At 50.4% G+C, this 24,907-nt stretch overlaps 1 protein-coding gene across 1 annotated transcript in view; it reads right to left on the bottom strand.

The window, feature by feature from the left end:
- The window catches only part of PDIA5 (protein disulfide isomerase family A member 5), a 92,756-nt gene extending 68,453 nt beyond the window's left edge, over nt 1-24,303 (bottom strand). The window contains exons 1-3 of the mRNA XM_068974376.1: nt 24,177-24,303; nt 4,784-4,910; nt 1,580-1,667 (exon numbers count right to left, since the gene is read on the bottom strand). Of these exons, the coding sequence (XP_068830477.1) occupies nt 1,580-1,667; nt 4,784-4,910; nt 24,177-24,224 (263 nt within the window). The 5' untranslated portion in view covers nt 24,225-24,303. The remainder of the gene's footprint in view (nt 1-1,579; nt 1,668-4,783; nt 4,911-24,176) is intronic.
- Nucleotides 24,304-24,907: the final 604 nt, after the last annotated feature.

Raw genomic sequence — 24,907 nt, 5'->3', positions numbered from 1 at the left:
TGAAATCTCGTCAACTGTTTAGTGAGGCGTCTGGTCCATTAAACTGGTGTTTGAATCAATTGGGAGGCCAGACAGGCGCGCGCACACACACACAACAGCAAACACTGCTTGACGAAGACTTCTGGTCTCGTTCAGTGCTTTGTCAAAATATGACTCTCTATCAATTCTCTCCAATAACAGGCAGGACCCGCTTGAGGCTACCAACTTATAAAACAGTTGTGTCCCAGAAGTTTATTTGCAAAACAGCCACTGAGAACTTAGGTTGAAGAAGGAGAAGACTGCACTGGAGTGGAGCCCCTAACAGCTCACGGAACCCACAGAGTGGGAAAGGGTTTGTGACTCAGGCAAGGACAGAGATATTAAAGGTTACATAGACCCTTATGGGCCAAGCAGGAAAAGAACTGCCACTTTCCCAGGAGAGTCCCACCTTGTCCCCATACTAACAAAACTGTAGTACTACCTGTGATCCTCTTCCCAAACTCACGTTCCCAACAAACCCCAAGTCCAGGTGAGGACCCAGCGGCCCTGGGAACACCTCCTGTCCTCGATCAGAAGGACATGTAAATGCTGGTGTCCACCCAGTGCAGTGCCTTGCAGGCAGACAGTGCTCAACAAACGTGCAAACAACAAACCTATTCTTCCCGACCTTTTCCGTATGTTTCACTGTCTATGTGTCTTTGCTCTGTTTTTGCCAATCTATGCCCAATTGGGAACTAATTATGTGACAAGAGGTGTGTGTATATAAATCCCAGCAGCAAAAGTGCTGAATGTGGAGAGATGTGGCAATTATCCCTAATGAGGAGAAGGAAAGGAAGCCGAGAACACCACGGACTTAAAACTCCCCAACGGAGAAGGATCTGAGCAGTTTAAAGCGCCCCCTTTGCCACACGCAGAAGGGGCCTCCTGTGGGCTGGCGTGTGATTCTGCCCCCGTGACACTGACACAGAGTCTCTGGGAGGAGGCAGGGGCAGCAGGAGGAGAAGCTCACAGCCTTGTCATCGGGACAGGTTGGGATAGGGACACAGGCCAGAGGAAAGAGCTGGAAGGACTCAGCCACCTCTCCAGGACTGACCCGTGTGACGGAGCCTCCTCGGAAGCCAGGGCAACAGACAGGCCTGCCAGCTGACTCCCCAGTTGTGCCCTGTGGGCCCTGGAGACCCCCGTGAAGGGCCTGGGCTGTGGGTAAGGCACACAGTTCTCAACGCAGACTCCCCCCATAAGCAAGCCCACCAAGTGGCCCTGAAAACCATCTTGCCTCTTCGGGCATCAAGGCTCCTTCTGCCACCCTCTGAGAAGACAAAAATCAAGTGCGTGACAACGGAGTGACAAGTAAAAGTACTATGTAAAAGGGAAGAAGAGGGGTGGGGAAGGACAGGAGGGGGAGCCACACCCACCCTTCTCCAGCCCATGGTGGTCCTGCAGCGTCACTGGGGGGTTTCGGGGGAGGGCGTGCTTCAGCAGTTGTCTCTCCATCATACCTCCTCTCCCAGAATATCAATCAGGAACAATTCCCACCCCACCCACCAGAGCCCCCCCCCTCGCCCTCCAGGCACCATGTCCCAGGTCCCCAGGATCATACCCACAGTCCACCCAGCAGATGGTGCCTTGTCCTTTCACTGCCTGGGCTACAGTAGACAATAACTTGAGGTGACTTTCAGCTGCAGCTTCTGTAAAATAAATAAATAAATAAACACCTGCACCCAAGCACACTGTCCCCACCCCTGCCATCTTGCCTCGGGCAAGGAAGGACGGAGGCCAGTCCTAGAGGCGAGGTTCTTAGCACCAGCTAGAATACATCCCTGTGGGCAATGATTCTAACTGAGGACCATCCAGCTCTTCTCAGAAAGCCCCGCTCCCGCCACCCTCACAGACACAGAACCCGTCACCCCTCCTTCAAGCCACGCCTCACACCTCACTCTGCCAAGTCTCTCAGATAGATCCTCAACTCGCTGTAGAATCTCTGACTCATTACCTTTCTGGGACATATTTTGAAAATTCTATAACCAAACAATTACAGTTCTATAACTAAGCAGGCAATGAGTCTGCTGGTTCCACGCTTGCCTGTCCTGGTGCCCAACCTGGGAACTGACAAGGGCAGGGACCAGACCCTTTCCTTCACCTGTGCACCACACACTCACCTAGGGGCTCTGCACAACACAGTGATTAAGTGAGGTTTACTTGTGACTCTGGTCTCTGATGGACCCACACTAAATGTACCCAACTCACTCTCACAGCCTGTTTCCCCAGCCTGGCAGTACCCCGGGGGGTCAGCTGCGGACCACGGACTACGCCTCAGGGCCAGGCGGAGTGAGCGTGAGAAAGGAAGAGGTGTTGGGGCAGAGTCCCTGGAAACTACGGTAGGGGGGCAGGCTCTTAGACATGGAGCCCCTGTGTCCAGGATCGCCATGCCACCAGCCTGCGGGGCTCCACTGCCTGGTGGCTGTGGCCGGGCTGTCACGCTTCCCCATTGTCCCTGTCAGCTATCTCCCTCGAAAGGGCCTCCATGCAGACACAGTGGGGACAGCAGGCTGCCGCCCTCACCCGCCAGAAACTGCATGATCTGCTCCAAAGCCAAGCAGAAATGATATCTGAATTATTTGCCTCCTCAGATCTCCTTTTCTAGTGTGGATAATGGAAGCTGTTTGTGAACACAAAGCCTGCTGAGCCTTTTATGCAGTGAACAGAAAACATCCTTCAAGAGCCCTGCACAGAGCCACCCACAGAGGCCCTCCCTGAAACCCCCAGGCCAATGGCGGGGTGGGGGTGGGGGGAGGTGGGCGGGGGCGCAGCCAAGGTGGGAAAGGTCGTCCTCACCCTTCAGACTGGGATCAGGAGGCGGGGGAGGGAAACTTGAGTAGAGCACATAAAGCCTCGTCCCTAAGCCTGCCTTTCAGCCATGGAAAGGGAGGCACTGGCTGGGACGAGGAGGGGAGAGAACCCAGTGCTCCTGAAGCCATGGGAGGCCCCCAGTGTCAGGATAGGCCTGGGCCGGAGGCAAGAAGGTAAAATGACCACTGGGGTCCAAGCCCAGAGATCCAGACCAGGGAGAAGCCAGGTGCACAGGGCTGCTGAGAGCTCCACTGCCAAGAGGCAGGGACAGAGGTTGGGCCAGGGCAGAAGAGAAAACAAGAGCGCTCCCAGCCCCTCAAGCCCTGGGCTAGATACCTCACCTTCCCACTCTCTACTCTCCGCATCCTTTCCTAGTGGCTGAGCCTCCCGTCACTGCAGACTTTGCACATTCTTCCTGCCTCCGACAGAGGAGGCCAGGCAAAAAAAGGGGACAGAGGGACCCGCCCTAGCGTCCACCACCTGGTGGACCTCAGGCCAGGCAGCTCCAATTTCCTCACTCGTAAACTGGACATCACCTGACAACCTGCACTGCCTCCTCATGCTGCTGCTGCTAAGTCAGTTCAGTCGTGTCCGACTCTGTGCGATCCCACAGACGGCAGCCCACCAGGCTGCCCCGTCCCTGGGATTCTCCAGGCAAGAACACTGGAGTGGGTTGCCATTTCCTTCTCCAATGCGTGAAAGTGAAAAGTGAAAGTGAAGTTGCTCAGTTGTGTCCTCCCCTCAGCGACCCCATGGACTGCAGCCCACGAGGCTCCTCCATCCCTGGGATTTTCCAGACAAGAGTACTGGAGTGGGGTGCCATTGCCTTCTCCGCCTCCCTCACGGCAAGGCAGCAAATAAGTGTGTCTCAGAAGTTCCTTGCAGAGCCCTTCTAAGAAGGTGAGCTTATGTGAAGGGGTGTGCCCGGGGAAGAAAGTGAGCATGTTCCTGGGTGGGCTGACGACCCCCCAGCTCCAGGGGCACCCGAGGATGTTGAGACACGCTTGTTCAAGGCCCTGGAGCCCAGGCCTCAGGAGCGACTCTTACTGTCCCCTGCCTCAGTTTCCCCCTATTCCCAACAGAAAAACAACCCCTGGGAGTGTGTGCCAGGCCCTTAGAAGGGCCAGCACATGCCGGGTATGTGGAGGACACAGGCCTCAGGAGGGACACGCATCCAGAAGATCCATCAGCATCACCACCTCCCTGCCCCTGCCCCGGGCTGGGTGTCGAGGATGAGCTGCTGAAAGAGCTGTGCTGGAACTGGCCCCGACTACTGGCTACTGCTTCTCTGGGGCACAGGAAACTTGGCATCCTTGAGGGCAGCAAGAACACTTAACTCTGCTGGAACAGCATCAAGTCAGATGTTCGAAGTCGCAGCCAAGAGCTGAGCAAACCTCTCCGTCTGTGATGCCCTCTCCAGCCTCAAGGTCAGAAGAAGCAAACCGCTATTTCCACCCCACACTGAGCACGGAGCCCACTCCAAACTCAGTCTCCTGTTCTGACCCCAGAGCGAGACAGACTGGGGCCAGGCAAGGCCAGGACTGCCAGCCTGGGTGTGTGTCCCCATGCCTGGGGCAATTCGGCTGGAGACAGGCTGGCCCAGTCAGTCAATTAATCCACAGCTCCGGTGAAGTGTGGCCCTGGTGGGGCTGGCCTGCTGTCCAGCAGCCAGAGAGTCCATCCTGGGTGGTCACTGTCCTCTGGCCTCCTTCACACACATTTTGTCTCCCTCCTGAGGCTCTGAGGGACTCCAGGGGGCTTTTCCTAAGAACCCTGGTAAAAGGGAACGGAAATAACCTCTTAGGGATCCAAAGCAGCAGCATTAATGCCTCTTTGTCAGGACCCTCGGTGAGCAGTTTTTAGTACTGGGGTCTCTGCCTCCCACCCCTGCCTCCTCTCCTTCCTATCCCACTGCGTCCCTGACCACGGCCCCAAGGCCAGGAGAGGCACTCACCAGATTTGGAGTAAAGCACCAGTACATTATTCCGGGTCCTGAGAAGTTTTTTCAAGTCCTTGGGGTCAGAGATTCTCTCGATGAGTGAGGAGAACTTTGCGGAGGACAGCCACGTCGGCAGGACCACCTGGGGACCAAGGAGCCAAGGACCGTGAGTCCCGAGTGCCAGCTGGCCCGAGGACAAGAAGCACCCCCAGATGTGTTGCCCCTAGGCACAGCTGACTGGGGAGGGATAAGGTACACCCCTCCTCTCAACCCGACACCTGCCTTTTGCCTCACCCCCTCTCCAAACCCCAGGCAGCACTAGTGGTAAAGAAGCCGCCTGCCAATGCAGGAGACCTGGGTTCCACCCCTGGGTCAGGAAGATCCCCTGGAGGAGGGCATGGCAAGCCACTCCAGTATTCTTGCCTGGAGAATCCCATGGAAAGAGGAGCCTGGAGCACCACAGTCCATAGGGTCACAAAGCATGGGACACAACTAAAGCAACTTAGCACTCACGCACATACTCTCCAAGTAGCACCCCTCCCACAGGGACTCTTCCAGCCCACTCCCAGTCACCAGCTCACCCTTCCTCTTCATGCACTTTTTGTATGAGGCCATATGGACTGCATGAGTGCATAAGCATGCTGCATGGACGTTCCCGCCACCCTTTCAATCAAGACCTCTCTGGGAGGTCACGGTCTGGACCCTACCCTGCCCTCAAACGTCACACAGTGGAGCAATGTGAAAACTCCATTCCGCCTAGAAGCACCAAAGCCCCAAATCCACAGAGAAGTATGATCACCTCTTAATGTGATCCCATTCAGGATGGGAATGAATGGGTGGGTGAGGGGTTCTCCACTTCCCCCACTTAGCCAATGTCTAAGGAGACCAGCCAACAAGAAACAAGCCAATGCTCCCGCAGAAAACCCTGAACACCCTGGGCCCTGGAAGTGTCAGGCACTGCTGCAGCATGAGAGGTGGGCTGGAAGTAGGAGCAGGGAAGGGGAGGCTGTTAAATGTCTGAACTGAACTGTGACACAGCAGAGCCCCTCACCCACACAGCCGGCCAACAGGCCCCTGCACAGCCAGCAAAGAATACCGCGGTTAACACCTGGAGCGACGGAATAAGAAACGCTCCGCCAGGAGACACCAGGCAGGGTGTAGACAAACTGAACCTTGAGATCACCCATCTTCTCTAGGCCTCTACCCCCTCAGCACCTTCCCCTCCCTCTTCCAGAATGTTGCTAACCTACTCCCCGCAAGAGGGTTATGGAGGAATGTGGTAAGAAGAGGCAACTACAGATTATCCAATGCACTTGATCTTATAGATCAGTTAGTTTGACCAAAGTTGCATAGCTAATAAGAAGCAGGGCCAGCATCTGAACCCCTGTCTCTCTATATGACCCCAGGTCCTCTCAGGCCACTGCCTCTTTGTAGCCAGAAGTCTTGCATTGAGTCTGAGCTCTACTCAATAGCTAAGATGCCCAGGCAACATCACTCAACCTTCTACAGACTTAGTGCTTCGCATCTGATCCAGAGATAATGATACCTCCCCTCATGGGACAGCTGTGAGGATGAAGGAGGGTAACTTATCGAACATGCCTTATAAATCATACAGCACTCTAACAGTATCAGTTACTGTAATATATAATATAAATTTCCATCTCAGCAGCGTGGAAGGCAGAAATGTGCCATACTCTAGTGTTCCTAAATATAATCTGCCACTGGATGCAATTTAACCTTCTCCACAGAGTAAAACCATCAGAAGGAGTTGTCCAGGAATGATTTTTCCTTTATTCTGCCCTGGCAGGATGTGTGCAATGCCTGAGGACCCCCCCCGCCTCCATACAGCAGCTTTGAGAGTGCACCAAAAAGTCCATTCCACCTTATTATTACATATTATTCCAGAAAGGTCCATAACAAAATGCACATGGTTAAAGGGAAAAAATAAAAGAATCTGTTGGAAAAACGTTGATGCTGCTGTTTTTAATCCTCAAATAACCTGGGTAGTCAATAGAAACAACTGCCCTTGCCCAGTGCCTCAGGACTCTGACCCACAGATCAGCGCTCCTGAGAGGCACCTGCATTTCTGGACTGGGGTGTCAGGAAAGGAGAAGGGATGGCGGACCCTGTGCCCACCTGCCCAGGCAGCACAGCAGCATTCAGCTGGACCAAGCGACAACAAAGTGTCCACAGCAGAAACCACAAGAGCACCAAGTCTCAAGGCTTATCCACCGCTTCCTTCCTAGAAAGCCCAGTGAATCCCTCAGGTCATCTAATGGTTACATTCTAACCAACAGCTACTCTCAGAGTACACAAACCACCAAAGCCTCTGCCCTAGCGTTCACCCTCACACAGCAGACAGCTTCAGGTCTACCAGAAATACACTGAGGCTGGGGCTTAAACGCAGCACTGTCTGCAGCCAGCCTGGTTAAGAACTCTTTATGGAGGGTCCACCTCCTCCTCACCTTGCCCCATCCCTACTCCACTCCCTAAACTAGGAGCACCTGCCCCTTGAAAGCCCTTAGGATATGTTTGTCCAACACAAGAAACATGACACACATGACTGCCACACTCTTGACCTTTGCAGAGGTCCTCCGCTGGAAGCATGTTACAAGGGGAGTCTGTGACAGCTCCTGGGAGACCCAGAGGGAGCATGGAAACCAGACAGACCCAGGGCAGTCAGGGAGGGTCTGGGCTGGAGAGTGGTAGGAGAGGGCCGATGAGGCCAGTCCAGGGTGGGCGGGGTGGGACCTTGAAAGCCTGGCTCGAAAGCCCCATCTGGCTGTGATCTCAGACTGGGCAGTCGCTAGAAGGCTGGAGGTGAAGGGACTCCCTGGGGGGCCACCCAAGTAAAAAGAAATGGTTCAATCCACGAGGCTCGAGATAAAAACAACAGAACTCAATGACTATTCATCTGTAAGCAAGGGAGGAAGAGTAGAAGCCAAAATGACCCAAATGGAACAAGAACCAAAAGTGCAAGAATGGAGAAGCAGAGGAGGCTTTTGTCTCTATTGAGGAAGGTGACAGTAAGCTTAGGCACAGATACGTGGACAAGACACCCCACCGAGGTGTCCTCCAGACTGGAGAGTGAGACTCAGTGAAGTCTCAGAGGTCAGGGTCCAGAGGGAGAAGTAAGGAGGAGGAGGAGGGACCAGGAGAAAGGTCGGGAAGAAGGCAGGAAGTTCCACATCAAGGCAGACCAGGGAGGAGACACACAGGCAGAGGCCGGGCCAAGTGCAGTGGGAGGCCAGGCTGCAGAGAGAAGCACACACACGCCGGAGGAGCACAGGCGGCCGCAGGGTGGGGAGAAGGGTGGGCTGTCTCCACCGAAGGTGGGGAGCCGCATGGACGTTTGTGGGCACAGGAGAGGCAGGATTTGCCAGGAGAGGATTTGAAATAAAGGGAACAAGAGGAAAACAGTCAGGATAGGTAGATCCAGGGGTAATCAGGGGACTTGGTGTGCAAAGAGCTCAGATGCTCACTGTAGTATCTCTGAGAGGAGGGTAAGAGGCCCCTATATATGGCCTCAGACAGACCCTCACCTTAGCAAGCAACCACAGGGACAGGCGGGAGCACGGCCCTTTCCTCCCTCCTCTAAATGCAAGGGGACTCTCCTCCAGCCACGTAGCATTCTCCTTTCTCCTCCGCTTCAGTCTATCCCAACCTTTCCAGCATGCACACTCTTTCCCTGCTTTAAGATGCAGCTCCAGGGAGCCCTGGATAGCCCTGCCAAGAGCCTTCCTGCAGACTTCATAAGTCACACCCACAAACCTTGATAACAATAACTAAGGCGAAAATAACAGTGTTAGTGATGCACAAACTCTGTTTTGTCAAGCCCTCAGAGGGGGACAGGGCAATGTGTGCGGAGGAAGCCAGCCACCTTCCGAGCCAGCCATGGAGCTGTTCCTGGGTTTGGCAGGCAGGCAGGCTCTTTACATCCTAAGTCTTTCACTTTGGAGGAAGAAGAGAAAAAAATCCCCTTCTGTTGCCTGTGCAAACTCCTTCTGACTTTCCCCCAATAATTGCTTTCTTTCTGCTCGCCAACCCCAGCCTTCACAGCATTTCCATCAGGGCTGAACTACTCCACTGGCTGGGCTGAGACCCATAAATCCTCCCCTGGATGCAGGGCAGAACACACCTGGGAAGGACATGCCCTTCTACTGCTGGGGAACACAGGCCCCCAAACCAGGTCCCACTTGCATCAGAGAGCCAGGGCCCCCCATCAGTGTACTGGTCCCCAGAGCTCCCAACCCCTGTCACAGCACCCTTCTCAGAACACCAGGCCCCAGCATCAGAGAAGCAGCCCCCTCCACTCGAGCCCCTCCCCCAATCAGAGTATAAAACACCTTGCAGAGCCCAGCAGACACTCAGGGTGCCCGACACAGAGGCCCTCACCCCCACCCTCTACTACAGGGGGAGGCAATGGGGTTGAAGACATTGGCTTCTCCCCTCACCTTCTGAATAGGTGTCTGCCCGTTTCAGGGCCTGCCGGACACGGGGGCCTCCAGCCAAGAAGCTCGCTCTCCTCCCTCTGTGGTCTCACCACCCTCAAGACACATGGGAAGAGCACTGTGTCTGGAGTCAGACAAACCTGGGCTCAAATCCAGGCACTGTCATTTACAGGAGGATGATCTGAGGGGTTACGAGTGTCACTTCCCTACCTATAAAGGGGAGAAGATAATACTGACACCTGCCTTGCAGTGTTGGCTGAGGATCAAACAAGGGGGTTAAACCACACAGAGAACCTAACGTTATGCTTGGCACACAGCACACAAGCCTTGTAATTATCTGTATTAGTACTATTAGTGAGACAAATCACAGGCAGAGCAAGGACAACCGGAGACCCAGCACCACCTTTTCCTCTTCAGGGCCCTGCCTGCAATCAGGCAGGACAGCACATCCAAGCAGGAAGAAACGTGCACGTACACAGATCCAGCGTCAGCAGCAAGAATAACCACCCGTCTACACAGCGAACCAGACCCACAGGCTACACAGCACATGGAGGATGGTCCTTCCTGGCTTTGTGCCCATCTGCCCCTCTGGGACAAGTGGGCACTAGCCTCATCCTACAGATGAAGAAACTGAAGCTCAGAGAGATTGACTTACTTACCAAGGTCACACAGTAGGTCAAGTCACAGAGCTCGGGCCTCCCAGGTCCTGGCCAGAGGTAGTGGCTTACCTCTACCCCACAAGCTCCCTAGACTCACAGCACCTCAAGTGGACCCTTCCCAGAAGCACCTCCTTCCCGCAGTTGGGGGAAATCAAATCAGCCAGGAAAAGCCAAAATCTTCCAGAATGGGCAAGGAGGGTCCCAGCAGGGATTTACTACTTCCTGCAAGCCCAGAACACCTGCTGTCGGCCACCCTTCTCAAGACCCTAGGGCAGTCAGCCCAGATCTGCGGTTCATCAGAAGTGTGTGCAGAATCTGGGCTCCCTTCTGCCTCCTCTCATTCTCTCTAACACACCGCATCACAACTTCCGCTCTCTTCACTTAACCTCACCCACCAGACTAGACACAGAGTCATGCAATTCTGGAAGATAACAGGATCAGGCCTTACACTCTCAGCTTTAAAAAGCTCCAGATCTCTGGGGTACATGCCAGCACCCTCACATTCTCTATAGCCCAGGAGGCTATCTGTTATTACAGATTCACCATTCAATGCAGATCATGAAGCCAGAGGTATTGAATTATGTAAAAGCAACTTGCTAAAGGAAGAAGAGTTGAGGACAGAAGTTTAACATTTAGGAAAAAGGGTGGAGGTGGGACTTGACCTTCTTTTTGTTCTGTCACCTGGAAAAAAGATAGCCTTCTTATGTTTGGAGCTGTGAAGAAACTGGTTTAATTTAGTGTAGCCCACATCTTACTCAAAATAGTTTTGAAATGTCAGAATCTAAGTCTAGACTCTTAGAAAGCTGGTGGTAAAGGGATCCAGGAATAAGGTTAAAAACAGATGACCTGAACCCCAGGTCAGAGAACCCCAGCTGGCTCAGTATTTGAGAGCTAGAGGTTTGGTAGAAAGAGTCAGAGACCCAAGTTTTGTGCTGGTTTTGATATTTACTGCCTGTGTGACTTTGGACAAGCCATGCCTCCTTCTCTGTGTCTTTCTCTGTAAAATGAAGGGGTTGAAAGTGATTTCCAAAGTCCTTTACAATTATGCTGCTGCTGCTGCTGCTAAGTCACTTCAGTCGTGTCCGACTCTGTGCGACCCCATGGACGGCAGCCCACTAGGCTCCCCTATCCCTGGGATTCTCCAGGCAAGAACACTGGAGTGGGTTGCCATTTCCTTCTCCAATGCATGAAAGTGAAAAGTGAAAGTGAAGTTGCTCAGTCGTGTCCGACTCTTAGCGACCCCATGGGCTGGAGCCCACCAGGCTCCTCCATCCACGGGATTTTCCAGGCAAGAGTGCTGGAGTGGGGTGCCGTTTACAATTATGATATTCTGCAAACCTCGTCTAGTGACCACCACCAGAGAAGTACAGTGAGGTAATTACACCTCAAGAGGAAACTGCTGAGTTGCCTTGGGCATGAGGCCACCCACATTAAAAGTCAAACCTTTCAGTCTTCCCTGCATCAAGTATGGCCCTGTGGCTAAATTCCAGCCCCAGGAATGTAAACCAAAGTGTTATGCAGCAACTTTTAGGAAGTGTCCCTAACAGACAGTCTAAGAGTTTTCTTAGTCCCTTCCTCCTTTCTGCTCCCTAGAATCTGGAAAGATGGCTGGAACTCAAGCAGCCACCTTGAGACAATGAGGTGGAAGGACTTGCTAAAGATGTAGAGTTATCAAAATAGAAGGCACCTGGGACTATGATACCACAGAGGAATATGCTGGCCCTTGAACACCCCTTTCCAGACTTCTGTGTGAGTGGAATAAAGAGTCTCTTTGAGGCACTATCATTCTGGGTTTTCTGGCACACATCCAAATAGATCTTGAGTGCCTCCTGAAACTTTAACTAGAAAGAAATATTAACAACTATTCCAGTTGGGATATTTCAAAGCATCTAAAGCATCAAGTCATGCATTATGCTTTAGATCAACTGCTACAAGGAAGGAGACAGACCATCAAGGGTTTGATTTACTGTGTTCCTCCTAATTACTCGAGTTTCACTGTGCCTATTCCCACCCCAACTATCTTGGTCACCTGGTGATGGCTACCCACAAATGAAAGAAAAACCAATAACTCTTCAGTTTCCCCACAACCTCAGCCCTTTACTATTAATAGAGACCACTGCAGGAGACCAACAGGCCAGGACATCCCTCAGAGTTGAGCTGGGCTGGTTGGTTTCCAGATAGAAGACTCCTCTCGACATTTCTCCATGCCATCTCCAGCCTCCAGAGCCAAGAACTCAAAATCTCCTGAGGCTGCTCAGCACGCTGGAGTCCGGAAGGCTGTGGAAACTAAACATGTTAATGCACAGAAGTCCATGTCCTACCATTTCGTCTTGGATGACTCCAGTCATTAGAAAGTTCAAATCCCTCCCCCTCCCAAGCCATTCTGCCAGCCTACCACACTCTGAAGACAGCAAACACATTCACTCTTAGGATTCTGTAGGTGAAATTCCCCAATCCTTATGTGCCCCCAAGCCCCTCAATGTCCTGAATGGTCTGCCCTAGACACACCCATGCTCCCAGTTCCCAGAGCTATCCCAAGGCCAGGAGTGGGGTGGCAGAGCCTGAAGGGAGTAACGTGCCATATTACACTATAATTTACTTTTGGAAATAAATATCTATGCTTTCATAATTCAAAATACAGGAAATTAATCTCAACACAAATTTTGATTTTTGGATCACAGTTTTAAAAAAAAAGTTGAGAAACACCATTAGTGAATCTCTTAAAATATGACACCCAACTGTCATATAGTGCTGGCAAAGACTTAAGCCAGTACGATTCTTTTGAAAAGCTATTTGGCACAATTAATCAAGTATCTTAAAAGCATTTCTGCTCCTCCACGTGGTAATTCCACTTTTGAGAATGTGTCTCAAGGAAATTCACAGAGATTCTGACACATATGTGACTCACTCATTCCTACTCATAAGAGTCAAAAATTGTAAACAACTTGAACATCCAACATCGGGGGAACCGTTTCTTAGAATAAACCACTTGACAGGAGGAAACAGGAATTTAAGTGATGTTTTCAAAGATTGTGCAGTGAAAAGATATTTGTTTTAATGTTAAGTTTTTAAAACAGAATTTAAAATGTACATGGTATGATTACAACTATACAGCCAATTATGCTAAGAAAATGACCGGAAGAAAAAGAAATTCACCAAAGTAAGGCTTTGCCCTTGAATAGATTTTATTCTTCTCCTTTGTGTATTTTTCTAACCATAATAGGCATGCCTGATACAAATACTTTTTTAAAATTACCATCATTTGGCTACCATCATGGAAACAATTAGCAATCTCCAAGTATTTCTCCACTACAAGAAAATGCAACTTTAGAGAAATCTGGCAGAAACCTCAACTAAGGGACCAATGTTAACACCACCAGGAATGGGTCAAATGAACATATGTTTCCTGACAGAAGGTACTGAAGGAAGGGAGACATCATCCAAAACAAAACTGAGGGACACTCTTCACAAATGCCAAGGTGCCCGAAGACAAAGACTGAGAGAGTGGCCCAGATTAAAGGAGATTAAAGAGACGTGACAATTAACTTCAAATTCCAACATGTGATTCTGGATCAAGTCCTAAGCCAAGAGCTACCTTCCTGATTTTGACTGTTGTTCTCTGGTTATATAAGAGAATGTCCTTGCCTCTTAAGAAACAATAAAGTGTTTATGGGACAAAGGAGAATCGTGTCTGTAAACTTTATATATGCAGAGGGAGAGTATGATAAATGTGATAAAATGTTAATATTTGTGGAATCGAGTGAAAGGAAGATGGAAATCCTTTATACTCTTCTTGCAGCTCTTCTCTATCTCAAAATTAGAGTTAGGGAAAAAACACCTAAAATAAGAGAAAAAAGAAAAAGAGAGAGATGCCCAGAATACAACCAAATACTGCCCCTCCTCTTTCACAGGCCTCCTGATACCCTCGACCATCTATCCAGCGTTCACTGGCACCTTCCCAAGCGAGAGCAGTGCTTATCTTCCCCGCTTCACTTTGAGTGGACTGACTGCTGGCTCCTCTGTTCACCTGACACTGTGTAGTTTTTAATAAGAACTATTCTACAGAATCTGCAGAGAACTCTGCATGCAACGCATACCTAGAATGGCTCTGACGAGAGAGAAAAAGAGAGAGAGAAATGTTCATTTTTAAATACAGGTAATTTATGCTCCTTAAATGGATAAATTGTAAGCATCTGTTACCAATCACCATGGCTAAATACCCTCTTCACAAGGAGCTAAGGCCTGACCTTAAACCAAGTTTAAAGATTTCACCACTGATATTTCCCAGTGTTCAAAAGTCCACCACCCAGCAGCCTTTGAAATAAAAATGAACACTGCCTGGATGGCACGTGTGTGTGTGTGTGTGTTTGTGTGGCAGAGACAGAAGCTTGCCCCTTGGAATGTGGACCCCGACTAGCTGCAGCTGAGGAGCTAAATGTGCTAAAGAAAGAGAGGGAAACTGGAAAGCACTCAGCTGGGATGGAACCCAACCCAAGAGAGGACTCTTTAATCCTGAGAGGACTCTTTAATCCCAACACCGAAGGTCTGGGGACGAGGCCATGATCACTGCAAGAGCTGTGAGTTTAGAGTGTTCATGTGTGCCCAGGAGCCAGCAAAACTGCTCACATGACTGTCCCAGCTCATTCTCTCGATAAGTGAACTAAGTAGGTACTTTCAATATACCTAGTCTATAGATACGGAAGCCAAGATGAAGAGTTAGAAACTTGCTCAACATTACCCAGCAAGTAGGTAAAAGAGCTCTGACTTGGACCCAAGGTGAAGTGGGAAGACCAAGAGCCACACACATCTCACCACTTGCTCCCATGAATGCAAAGCCAGGGTATGTCTTATATTTTGCTTCCTTTAAAAACCACACCTTTGACGTGGGCTCCACAGTTTTCCCACCCATTTTCCATGGCACAAACGTGGCTGTCAACAAGGAACAATCCAGGGGCAGGACGACTGATCCAAGAGCTTATAAAAACAGGTTTTTTTAATCCTGAAATTGCAACTGCAGTGCATTTAACCAGGACTTAAGTCCCTAAAGCTTTTAATGTTGTGGAAAACCTCTTCAAGAGCCAAGAGGGCTCTGGGCTGCTGCCAGCCTGGTGTGCCAGGCCTGCTAACGAGGAAGAGCTGGAGGAGGAAGCAGAGAATTAGGCAGCAGGGCCCGAGGAAGAGCAGGTGAATTCCCACTCCGGAAACCCAACCCTGTCTCAAAGCTCCATTAATTGAAAAGAAAATAACAATTCAAGGGCTCATGACCCATGAGATACATCTGTGCTTTGATATACAGTATCTCATTCAATCCCCTAAAGCTGAGAGTTGAAATCAGTATTTTCTATCCCTCAGGCCTTAACCCAAGAGCAGAGTTATAAAATCGCTTCAGTGGGTTACCACCAGCATTTTTTTAAATAACAGTAAGAAGGAACCATTAGTGTGTACACTGGTAGCAAGACCAATTCAGTGAGAAATCTGCATCTGTTATGTTCATATATAGATATATGTACTTGGTTATAAATGTAAAATGCAAAACTGTTCTTGCAGGAATTGCAGTAAAAATGTTTGAAAACCTGCTGTAAACAATCGGTGTGGGAGGTGTACTATCCCTACTTTAGAGATGTGAAAACTGAGGTTCAAAGAAGTAAAGACACTCAACTTAGGTGAAGCCTAAAACAGCAGAACCGGGACTCAGAGGTCTTCTAGACACAGATCACAAGCTCTTATCTTTGCCTGTCAATGCACACACTTCCCACTGGTGTGCCTCAAGCTCTCTCCACTCCCCAGAGCTCCACCCAAACAAGACCCGAGAGGCCAGCAAGTCGGCTTCCGCTTCCAATCTAGCTACTGAGCACAACCAACTGGAAAGAGCTTCAAGGACTGCGGGAGCCATCTCTTCTCTGCTACCTGTTGTGCACAATTCCCTCATTGCCCACAGAAAAAAGCAAAAACGGCACACGCTCCTGCCGAGTGAGTCTCACAATGTCACTGGTGTATGTGGCTCTTATCATGGGAAGAAGCTGTGTCATGCCACTCGGCCCAAAGAGGCAACTCTGGCTGGCAAGATACTGTCCACCACGTAAAATTAATGTCAGCTTGTAAACGTCTCTTGTAGCTGTACAACAGCAGTAAGTAAAAGCTTTCTGGAAAGATAGCTTCCTGGGCCTCATCCTTGAAGAAAATCATCTTGTGGATCTGGAGAGCCCAAGAATCCATTTTTACATATACCTCTTTAAGGTGGTCGGAGTCACAGCTGGGTTGGAAGGCCACTAACCCATTTTTCAAAAACCTCCTCTCTGGACCCCATACCACTCCCCACTCCTTCACAGCCAGAATTTTCCACCTCCCTCCTCCCCGTCTAAGCAGTTCTTAGCATCCTCAGATCTGCCCCCACCACCAAAGAGGCTCCTGGTGGAGGTTTGGCAATGACCTCCATGTGGCTGACCCGACGGGCACCTCCACTTCTCCTTTTGCTCAGCCCCGGCACAACACACTTGGGCTCCCTTCCACCTCTCCCACAACCCTTACTGTCTTCTTTGTAAATCCACTGCCACCACCCTGCAAATCCAGAAGTTCCTCAGGGGGCTCACTCAGTCCACCTTCTCTACCTGCCCTACGCCGTCCCCTGGGGTACCCCACCTGAGCCGCACCCCTACATTAACATCCCCATCCAGACCTCCCTTCTGAGTGCCACAACCTCACATCCTGCTCACTCCATGGCTCTTCAACAGGGATCCAGCATAATTTTCAAATTTAAAAGCCCAATTTTCACACAAAGATTGAACATATTTCAAAGTGTTATCAACTCAATAAGGGGCCCACTAAAATGACAAAGCTAGGTCAAAAGAGGATGTAAGAAAGAAAAAAAAAAGTTAATAAAAATATTTTTTTTAAGAAATTATAGAGAATTCCCTGGTGGTCCAGTGGTTAGGACTCTAAACATTCACTATTGGGGGAACTAAGATCCTGTAAGCCCACAGCCAAATTCTTTAAAAAAAGATGTTATAAGAAACTTAAATGTGATCGATGAAAAAAAAGTATGATATGATTGCTAAAAGAGATAACAAGCCAGTTAATATCCTGAAGAATCTCTCTTTCCTACCTAACAGAAATCATCTGCATCCTTTCTAAGTTTACAGAGTATGGGTCCTAAGGAATAAAAAACACAGTGACAATCCCTAAAACACTGGATGCCCCTGAGGTGGGCTTCCTAGACAATGCTCCAGCGTGACCTTAGAAAGTCACGGAATCCTATTTAATTTCCAAGTTTGAGGATAATTTTTCTTACACTGGGGTCTGTGAATTTGGATGAGATCTTTATTTTCACTAATTTCACTGAAATTTAGTCTTCCCTTTATTAGGAATGTAGGTAACCAATTACAGTAGCACTGACAATGTCCGTGACTCTGTCACCACTAGAAATCACATCTTCTCAGCACAAGAGGATTGCTGCAGACATCTACGCTCATCACTACTTATAATTTACAGAAATTATCAACTCTGTCACTAGGTCTTCCTACATGATGCATTAAAAAAATACGTACTATTTTGTCACAATTTGTTAAAATATTTTGATAACTATTTCAATATCACGGGTTTCTTCTATAATCCTATGCACACTGTTTTATACATTTAAAAACATTTTTTTGAGAAAGGGTCCATAAGTCTTCAGAGAGGCCTTTTCTGACACCCTGCAACAGGGTAGGGACCCTTGTTACACACGCTCTAACCACTTTATCTCCCTCCTTCTAGCACTTCCTACTTGAATTAAATAATAAATTAGTGGCCTCTCACCAGGCAATGGGAGGAAGGGATGGTATCCATCCTTTTTATCAGTTTGTCCCCAATGCCTTGGCACAGTATGTCTGGTTCATAAAAGAGTCTCATGAGGTATCTGTTAAAAACAAAAAAAGATCTGTGGAATGAATGAACATGATATATGCAACATGCAAACGGTGGTCCATGTTCCTTTGAAATAAGGAGCATGTACAACACCCTGCCCAGGACCCAGCCAGGTCAGACTCCTTGGTGAGAGCAAACCTGCTTGTTCCTCGGGAGCCTGCCCTACTTGGCCCTAGAGCAGAGCTTTCCAGCCAAGCCCACGACTTGGCTCAGAAGCTAGTTTAAGCCCCAGCGTAAGCCCTCGACCTCGATCTCCATTAATACCTTCCAAGGCAAGGATTAAAGGATCTGCTCACAAATTAAAGACATCTGCTCATGCCAAGGGGTTAGAGGAATGGTGGGATTCTTTGCAGTGATGGATGCTCTACTCCTGCCCCGGCCAGCTGTGAGGAGCAGGAAACCCTGAAGCCGGGCACAGGCTCATGACCAGGCCATCTGGGCACAGAGCACACATCCAAGCTGGGGGCTCAGTATGATCTCAGGGAATAAAAAGATGCAAAAAGGCTATTCCAACCCCACATCCCCACCCCTCACCACATAACTGCAAAGCTCATTATTTAGAAGTGATTGTAAACTGGTGAATGGAATGAGGCCCTGATGGACGTTACCTAGGGAGTCACGGGGACAGTTACCTAGAGCCCTGCAGGGAGGGTGATGAGAAGGGCGAGGAGGGTGGTCAGTGAGAGCCTGGCTGCAGCCCTGCCTCCTGTATTCAGGCCATCAGGGAGCTAAAGAACAAGGATCACGGACACCCCAGGTAAATGACCGGTGCTGCTATTTCAGAAAACAGCACCTGCCAAGGAGGCTGCTCAGTCAGATGACCCATTCATCTGTCTATGCCCTCCCCTTCCAGGCCATGCCCATCAATGGTCTCTCTCTCCCCACTCTCTCTCAACTTACCCATCCCTCTCTTGAAGTAACAGTACTCAACCAGCTTATCTTACCCAGCTTGTGTGGGACACGGAACTACACAGACGTGAGATACACCGAAATACTTTGCAAGCCCTCTACCGTGTACCAGGTGTTTTATAATTCTCGTCGACAGGTCAAATGGGAAGCCACAGACTCAGGTCAGTGCTGCAGGATGGGCAAGGCACAGTGCTCCTTCTCTCTCCTGCCAAGATGCCAGGAGGAAACGAAAGGAGGGCAAGAAGACCACCAAAGTCTGGTGATGCAGGAGAACTTAGGCTCTCCTACACCCCAGGGGTCACTCTCTGGTCCACTGTCAGCCTCCCAAATCTACTACAACCACCAAGGGAAACACAAGAGCCTCACAGAACAACACCACAAAGCTGGGGCAAACCCTCCAGGGAGGCAGTGTGGTTGGTATCTCCAGTCTCAAGAGAGGATCCACTTTCAGAAAAAAGGGGAAAAGCAGATCACTTAAACTCTTAGCCCTTCTGTGTACACACACCCACACCTCCCACCCATCAGGAGTCTCTGAAGGGCCCAGTGCAGAGGGGCAAGGAGCCATCAGGACCTCGGCTCCAGCAACCCATGATGCAAGAATCCAAGAATCATGGTACAGCCCCCTACCCACGGCTCACAGCCTCCACTCACAGCCCCTCTGGCCCTTCACTGGCTTCCAGGCACCCGTTCTCCAACCACCTGAGGTGCCTGCCGGCTCCTATTTATTGGGCGTGCCCATGTGCCATGCACGATGCTGGGTGCTCCCTGTATTATTTCTGATCCTTTCAACTCTGCACAATGGGTATTATCACCACTGCTGACAACAAGAAAACAGACAGAGCCCAAGGTCACACAGCTCCTGAGTGTGGCTAAAAGCTCATATTCTTTCCATAACATCACACTGGACTTCATCTTGTAGATAACAGAGAAGCAAGTAAGAGGAAGAAAGTGTTGTTTTGGGAAAATTAATCTAGTCTCTCCTGCTCCAACCCAACCCTGCACTGTGGCCTCACTGTTCTTGTTATTAAAAAAGGCAACTTTCATCATGTCTCGCCACTGTCTACAGATTTGAGTCCTGAAAGCTTTGCCAGGCATCTAAGGTTCTTTTTCACTGGATTCACTTTTCTAGTCTTATTTCCCCAGCCCCAGACTCAAATCCTTCTGTCCATCTAGCATTGTCCATTGCTCCTCATTGCCTACAATTCTGTCTTGGATTCCCTGCCTGCAACACTGAATCCTTTCAGCAAATATGGACCAGGGATGACTGCATGTCAGCTTTGGGCGAGGTGCCAGCACCCAGAGGATCCCCACTGTCACAGAGCTCAGGGTCTGCCCTCCTTGTGAGGCATAAGCTAGGGCCCTTCTCTGGTCGCTGGGTGCCCCAGAGGCTGACTCTGGACAGGATCCACAGCACCCTGTTTGCCGCTCCTAAGGCACCTGGCCATCCCCCCAACTCAGGTGCCAGTTCTGTTTTAACACTTCCTCTGCAAAGTGCTTATTTCTGTGGGAAAAGTGCACTCCAGGTTCCAAGCAGCATTATAATTGGCAATTAGGCCCCCAGGCCAGCCCACAAGAGCCTATTAAATATATAATGGTATAGAACCTAAATAGGTATACACTAAAAGCTCTGCAGGAGAGACGGGGCAAACACCTGCTGCTCCCTGCACCTCTGCCCCCTGTCCCACCAGGTTCTGAGCTTCATGCCACCCTCAGGGGCAGAGGCCTGGACAGTGGCGTGGGTGGAAGGAAGCAGGTGGGAGCTGGATGACATAGATGGAGTGGGGAGAATGCCCATCTGTAATTCAAGAGCCTGGCTCTCACACCGCCTTGTCTTTACAAACTAGGTGGCCTCACGTGGGTGAGTCCCTTCTCTCTCAAAGCCTCATTTTTCTCTTATAAAATCAGAGAATTTTGAATTAGGTCAATAGTTCTCAGACTTCTGAAGCTCACAGAGTAGCAGGATATATTTTAAAATATAATTTAAATATATATTTTTAAATGTTTAAAATATATTATGTATATAACATACATATCTGAATTTAGATTTTTATCAATCGAAGGCTTTTTTTAAAAAATCACAATACAGTATCACTGCTTTCATCTTTTTTTCCAAAAGGACACTCTAAGCCACTCCCCCAGCACTGTCTCAATAGGGATACCATGCCAGAGAAATTAAGTTTTTAAACTGGAAATACTCAGAATCATGAAAAAAAAAAGAAAAAATTCACCGTTGTTATTTTTCCCATTTGTCTATGAACCTGTGAAAAGGTCATCACAGGCCCACTCCGGGCCTCAGCCTGACACTGAGATGCTTGGGCAGGGCGAGGTTGCGTTCTCCCAAGTTCTGGATGGAGACTATAGGACAGTCAGCATGGACGGCCTGAGGAAGGGCTGACTGCAGGGAGGAGCTAAATGGGACAGCATGAAGGGCCAGGCAGCTGCAGGGGTGGGGGGACAGGACAGCCTGGCCCCCCCAGCTGCAGGCCCCATGCACAGACACCCAGCCTGGAAGGGCTAGGACCAACTTGTCCAAGTGTTGACTGCACCTCTTTCCACATCACAGTGTTGGAAGACTGGGAGTCCCCAAAGAAACATTTTTTTTTTAAGTTCCTTTACTAACTTCTGATTAAAAGCTAATGCACATTCATTAAATTTAAGAAAACTTTGGAAATATAAAAAAAAGCATAAACAAAGAAGTAAGCAAAAGTCACCCACAACTCCACCTTCCAGAGCAATCACTGTTGACATTTGGATGTTCGGCTAATCCCTCGCCTCTGTAGCTAGCTTCAGTCACCCTGGGATTCTGTTTTGTATCCCGCTTTTCCCCTAATTATCATATACAAGTACTTTTTCATGTCCTTAGACAGTCCTCATAAGCATTATAAAATATTTTGAAAATAAGTCCAGCATTCTAGCAAATACATACATCCTTTATAAACATCACTTTCCATGGTATGGGTAGGGCTACAAGTCATTTAAGCATGTTGCTATTGTTAAGCATGAAAGCCACTTGCATATTTTTGCTACTGTAAAAAATAGGATGTGTGTACATCGCTGTCCATGAATCTCTGTAGACTCCTTCACACTTCTTTGCATTTCTTGGGTCACAGCCCAGGGCCCTGCACATATCAGCTCTCAGTAAATACTGAGTGAACAAAGAAACTCAATCAAGTCCCAGGAGCTGGGGAACCCTTATCACATGGACACAGTTAATATTTACAGAGGCCCATCCTGGTGTCCGGGCTTCCTCAGTGGCTCAGTGGTAAAGAATCTGCCTACAATGCGGGAGCCGCAGGAGACATGGGTTCGATCCCTGGACTGGGAAGATCTCCTGGAGGAAGGCACAGCAATCCGCTCCAGTAATCTTGCCTGGAGAATCCCGTGGACAGAGGAGCCTGGCAGGCTACAGTCCATAGGGTCGCAAAGACTTGGACACACTTGAACCAACTTAGCATAGCATGGCACCCTGGTGCCCACTCACCACTTGTCACTGACTCTACACCTCGGTCTCACACCTGCTAAGCCAATCTTGGGCTTGGGGAAAGGAGAAAATGCCAGTTCCTTGCTGATGACTCCCAGGTTCTAGTGCTCTCAGCAAACCTACCCACTCTCCACACCTCCCGTGGAGGGCATCAGCAGATCTCAGCTGCCTGGATGACTCCCACACTCGCTCCTGACAGCTCAGTGCACCTCTCAGGAAAGTCGTGGCTGACCTTCCCTCTAAATTAATGCACAGCTCTCCTTCAGTGGTGCTCCCAGACCTTCGAGTGCGGGTATTCACTCCTCTGTCTTTATTTGCCCACAAGACTGACTTCCCTGCCCAACTCAGGGCAACACGGGAGGGCAGGAACAATGTGTATTTTGCCCTCCATCCCAAATCCAACCCAGTGCCAGCCAATAAATGAATGTTTGCTGAATGAAACTTCTTTCTGGTCAGAGTCCCAAGTCTCATTTTCACAAGAGGGAAAAGAAAGGGGAAGAAGAAAGTACACCTCCTAAAACAGACTGAGTTCAAACACCTTTCCGGGGTGGCACTGGAGACGGCCCCCTCTGCACAGTCCAGCAGCCCTGCCTGGCCCAGAGACCACCCAGGCCAACTGGCTGAGGGAACAGAATGAAAACAGAGCATCAGACAAGCCTAAACAAACCTGGGCAAGTGACACTGCCCCCTCCAGCCCCGCTTCCGAGGGAGAAACAGATCTAGAGGGGCAGACGCAGCTTCCTCTTCTGCCCACTTTCAGACAACCAGAAACTACTGGGCCACTCCTCACTGGTGATCCCAGACGGGCACAGTATTGAGAGCTGGAAGTGTTTAAAACAACTCAATCCACACTCCATTTTCTCTCCTCACGCGTTGTCCAGCATCCTTGCCACACCCAAAAGAAAAAAAAAAACAAAACTGGAAAATCCAGGTTGGAAAGAGTGCCAGCAGCAGGAGTCTCTCTTCAGGAGCTTCAGGAAAAGAAGGAGCCAAAGCTGTCCTATAATCAGGGAGACCAGAAACTACGAGAGAGGTATGGAAGGAGACCGTATCACACACCCACGGGAACACCAGGGCCAACCCCGGGCCCTTGGGGCTGTGGACACACCCATTCCGACCTCTCTCCGCGATGCCCTGAGGTACACTCTCCACCCTCAACCCCAAGGGTAGCAAATTGCTCCGGAGATCCCACACTCCCATAACCCTGGCCCGTCCCTCCTCCCCTCTTGTAGGGTTTCGAAATTTAGAGCTTCCTCCTCCAATTTGTCATCCGATCATCCTGGCAACCGTGCGGGGGGTGGAGGGAGAGTGGTATCTAAAGCGTCCCCATTGCACGGATGAGGAGACTAAGTCACCTACATTAAAATGATAGGCCGCATCACAAGCCAGAAAGTGGCTGAGGTTCCAGCCAGCCTCGGCTGGGTAAAGGAGCAGAACTCCCCGTCCCGGCGACCCCACCCGGCCCAGCCAAGTCTGGCCAGCGGGGGCTGCTCGGGAGGGCAGTCCACGTGGTGGCCGGCAGTTTCCCGGCTGCTCAGGGCCAAAACCAAGAACTAGGTGGTCCTAAAACAAGGTTTTCGGCAGTGCAGGTGCCAAACATCCCCTTCCTACCCCAAACTCACACAGGTGCAGGGCCCCGAGTCTGGGGCGCAGTGCCCCCGCAAGCCGCCGGCTTTCCGCCCTAGCCCATGGCCGCGCCCTGACCTGCACCCCCAGAACGTCGTGTCCACCGCGCAAGCCCCCAGCCAGCGATCTCCCAGAGCCCCCGGGCTCCCCCACCCCGGGCTCCTTTCGACCTTTGAGCGCCGAAGCACTCCGCAGGGAGGGCACGGCGACCGCCCCGCCGCCTCCTGCACAGCCACCGGGTCCCCGCCTGTCCAGCACGCATGCCTCCACCCAGGCGACCGGAGGCATCATCTCCCCGCAAGCCCCGGGAGCAGGGAGCTTGGACCTGCACGCCGGGCGCACGTGCCTTCCCGGCCCGAACCCCAGCGCCACAGCCTCACCCAGACCGCCAGCGGCAGGAGCAGCCACGCCGGCACGACCCGCGCCATCCCTGCTGCCGCTGCCCCCAGCCGGCTCCGGTCCCCACTCGGGCTCCCGCGACCGCAGCTTCGCCGGGTGCAACCGCCGCCGCCACTTCCCAATTGCTCCCCGCCTCCGAGTTCCCGGTGCCACGTCTGCCAAAGCATGCGCACCACGCTGGGAGAGCCTGCCCGGGAGAAGTGCGTGCTGGGAGTTGTAGTTTGCAGCACGGCTGAACTTGGCCCCCTGGCCAGGTAGAATCAAGAGCCTAGTGCTGTATGGTCAAGGTCAGAGTAAGGGAAGGCAGTTAGTTAATTTGGGGGGCTTACTCTGTGCCTAGAACTTTAGAAAAAGCATGTCCTTAGGCTCACAGAGAAAAATTTTATTTTCCCCACTTTGAGGATGAAGAGGTGGCCCAGAGAACTTCAGTCATTTGACCCAGATTACACAGCCTGCAAATGGCACAGTCCAGTTCTGCTTGTGGAGGCCCGAAAAGCCCTCATCCCTGCCTCCCACCTACTGTTCCCTTTCTGCATTCAAGAAACTTTTATTGACCTGTTGGAAAACAATTTGACATTTCCTCAGAAAGTTGGATACAGATTACCATATAAGCCAATAACCACATTCCCGGGCATGTACCCCAAAGTCTTGAAAACAGGCATCCAAACAACTACTTTTACACAAATGCTCACTGCAGTGTTGTTCACAATAA

Source organism: Capricornis sumatraensis, chromosome 1, assembly GCF_032405125.1.
Source record: "Capricornis sumatraensis isolate serow.1 chromosome 1, serow.2, whole genome shotgun sequence".
NCBI lineage: Eukaryota > Metazoa > Chordata > Mammalia > Artiodactyla > Bovidae > Capricornis > Capricornis sumatraensis.
This window is presented reverse-complemented; position numbering and strand designations above follow the sequence as displayed.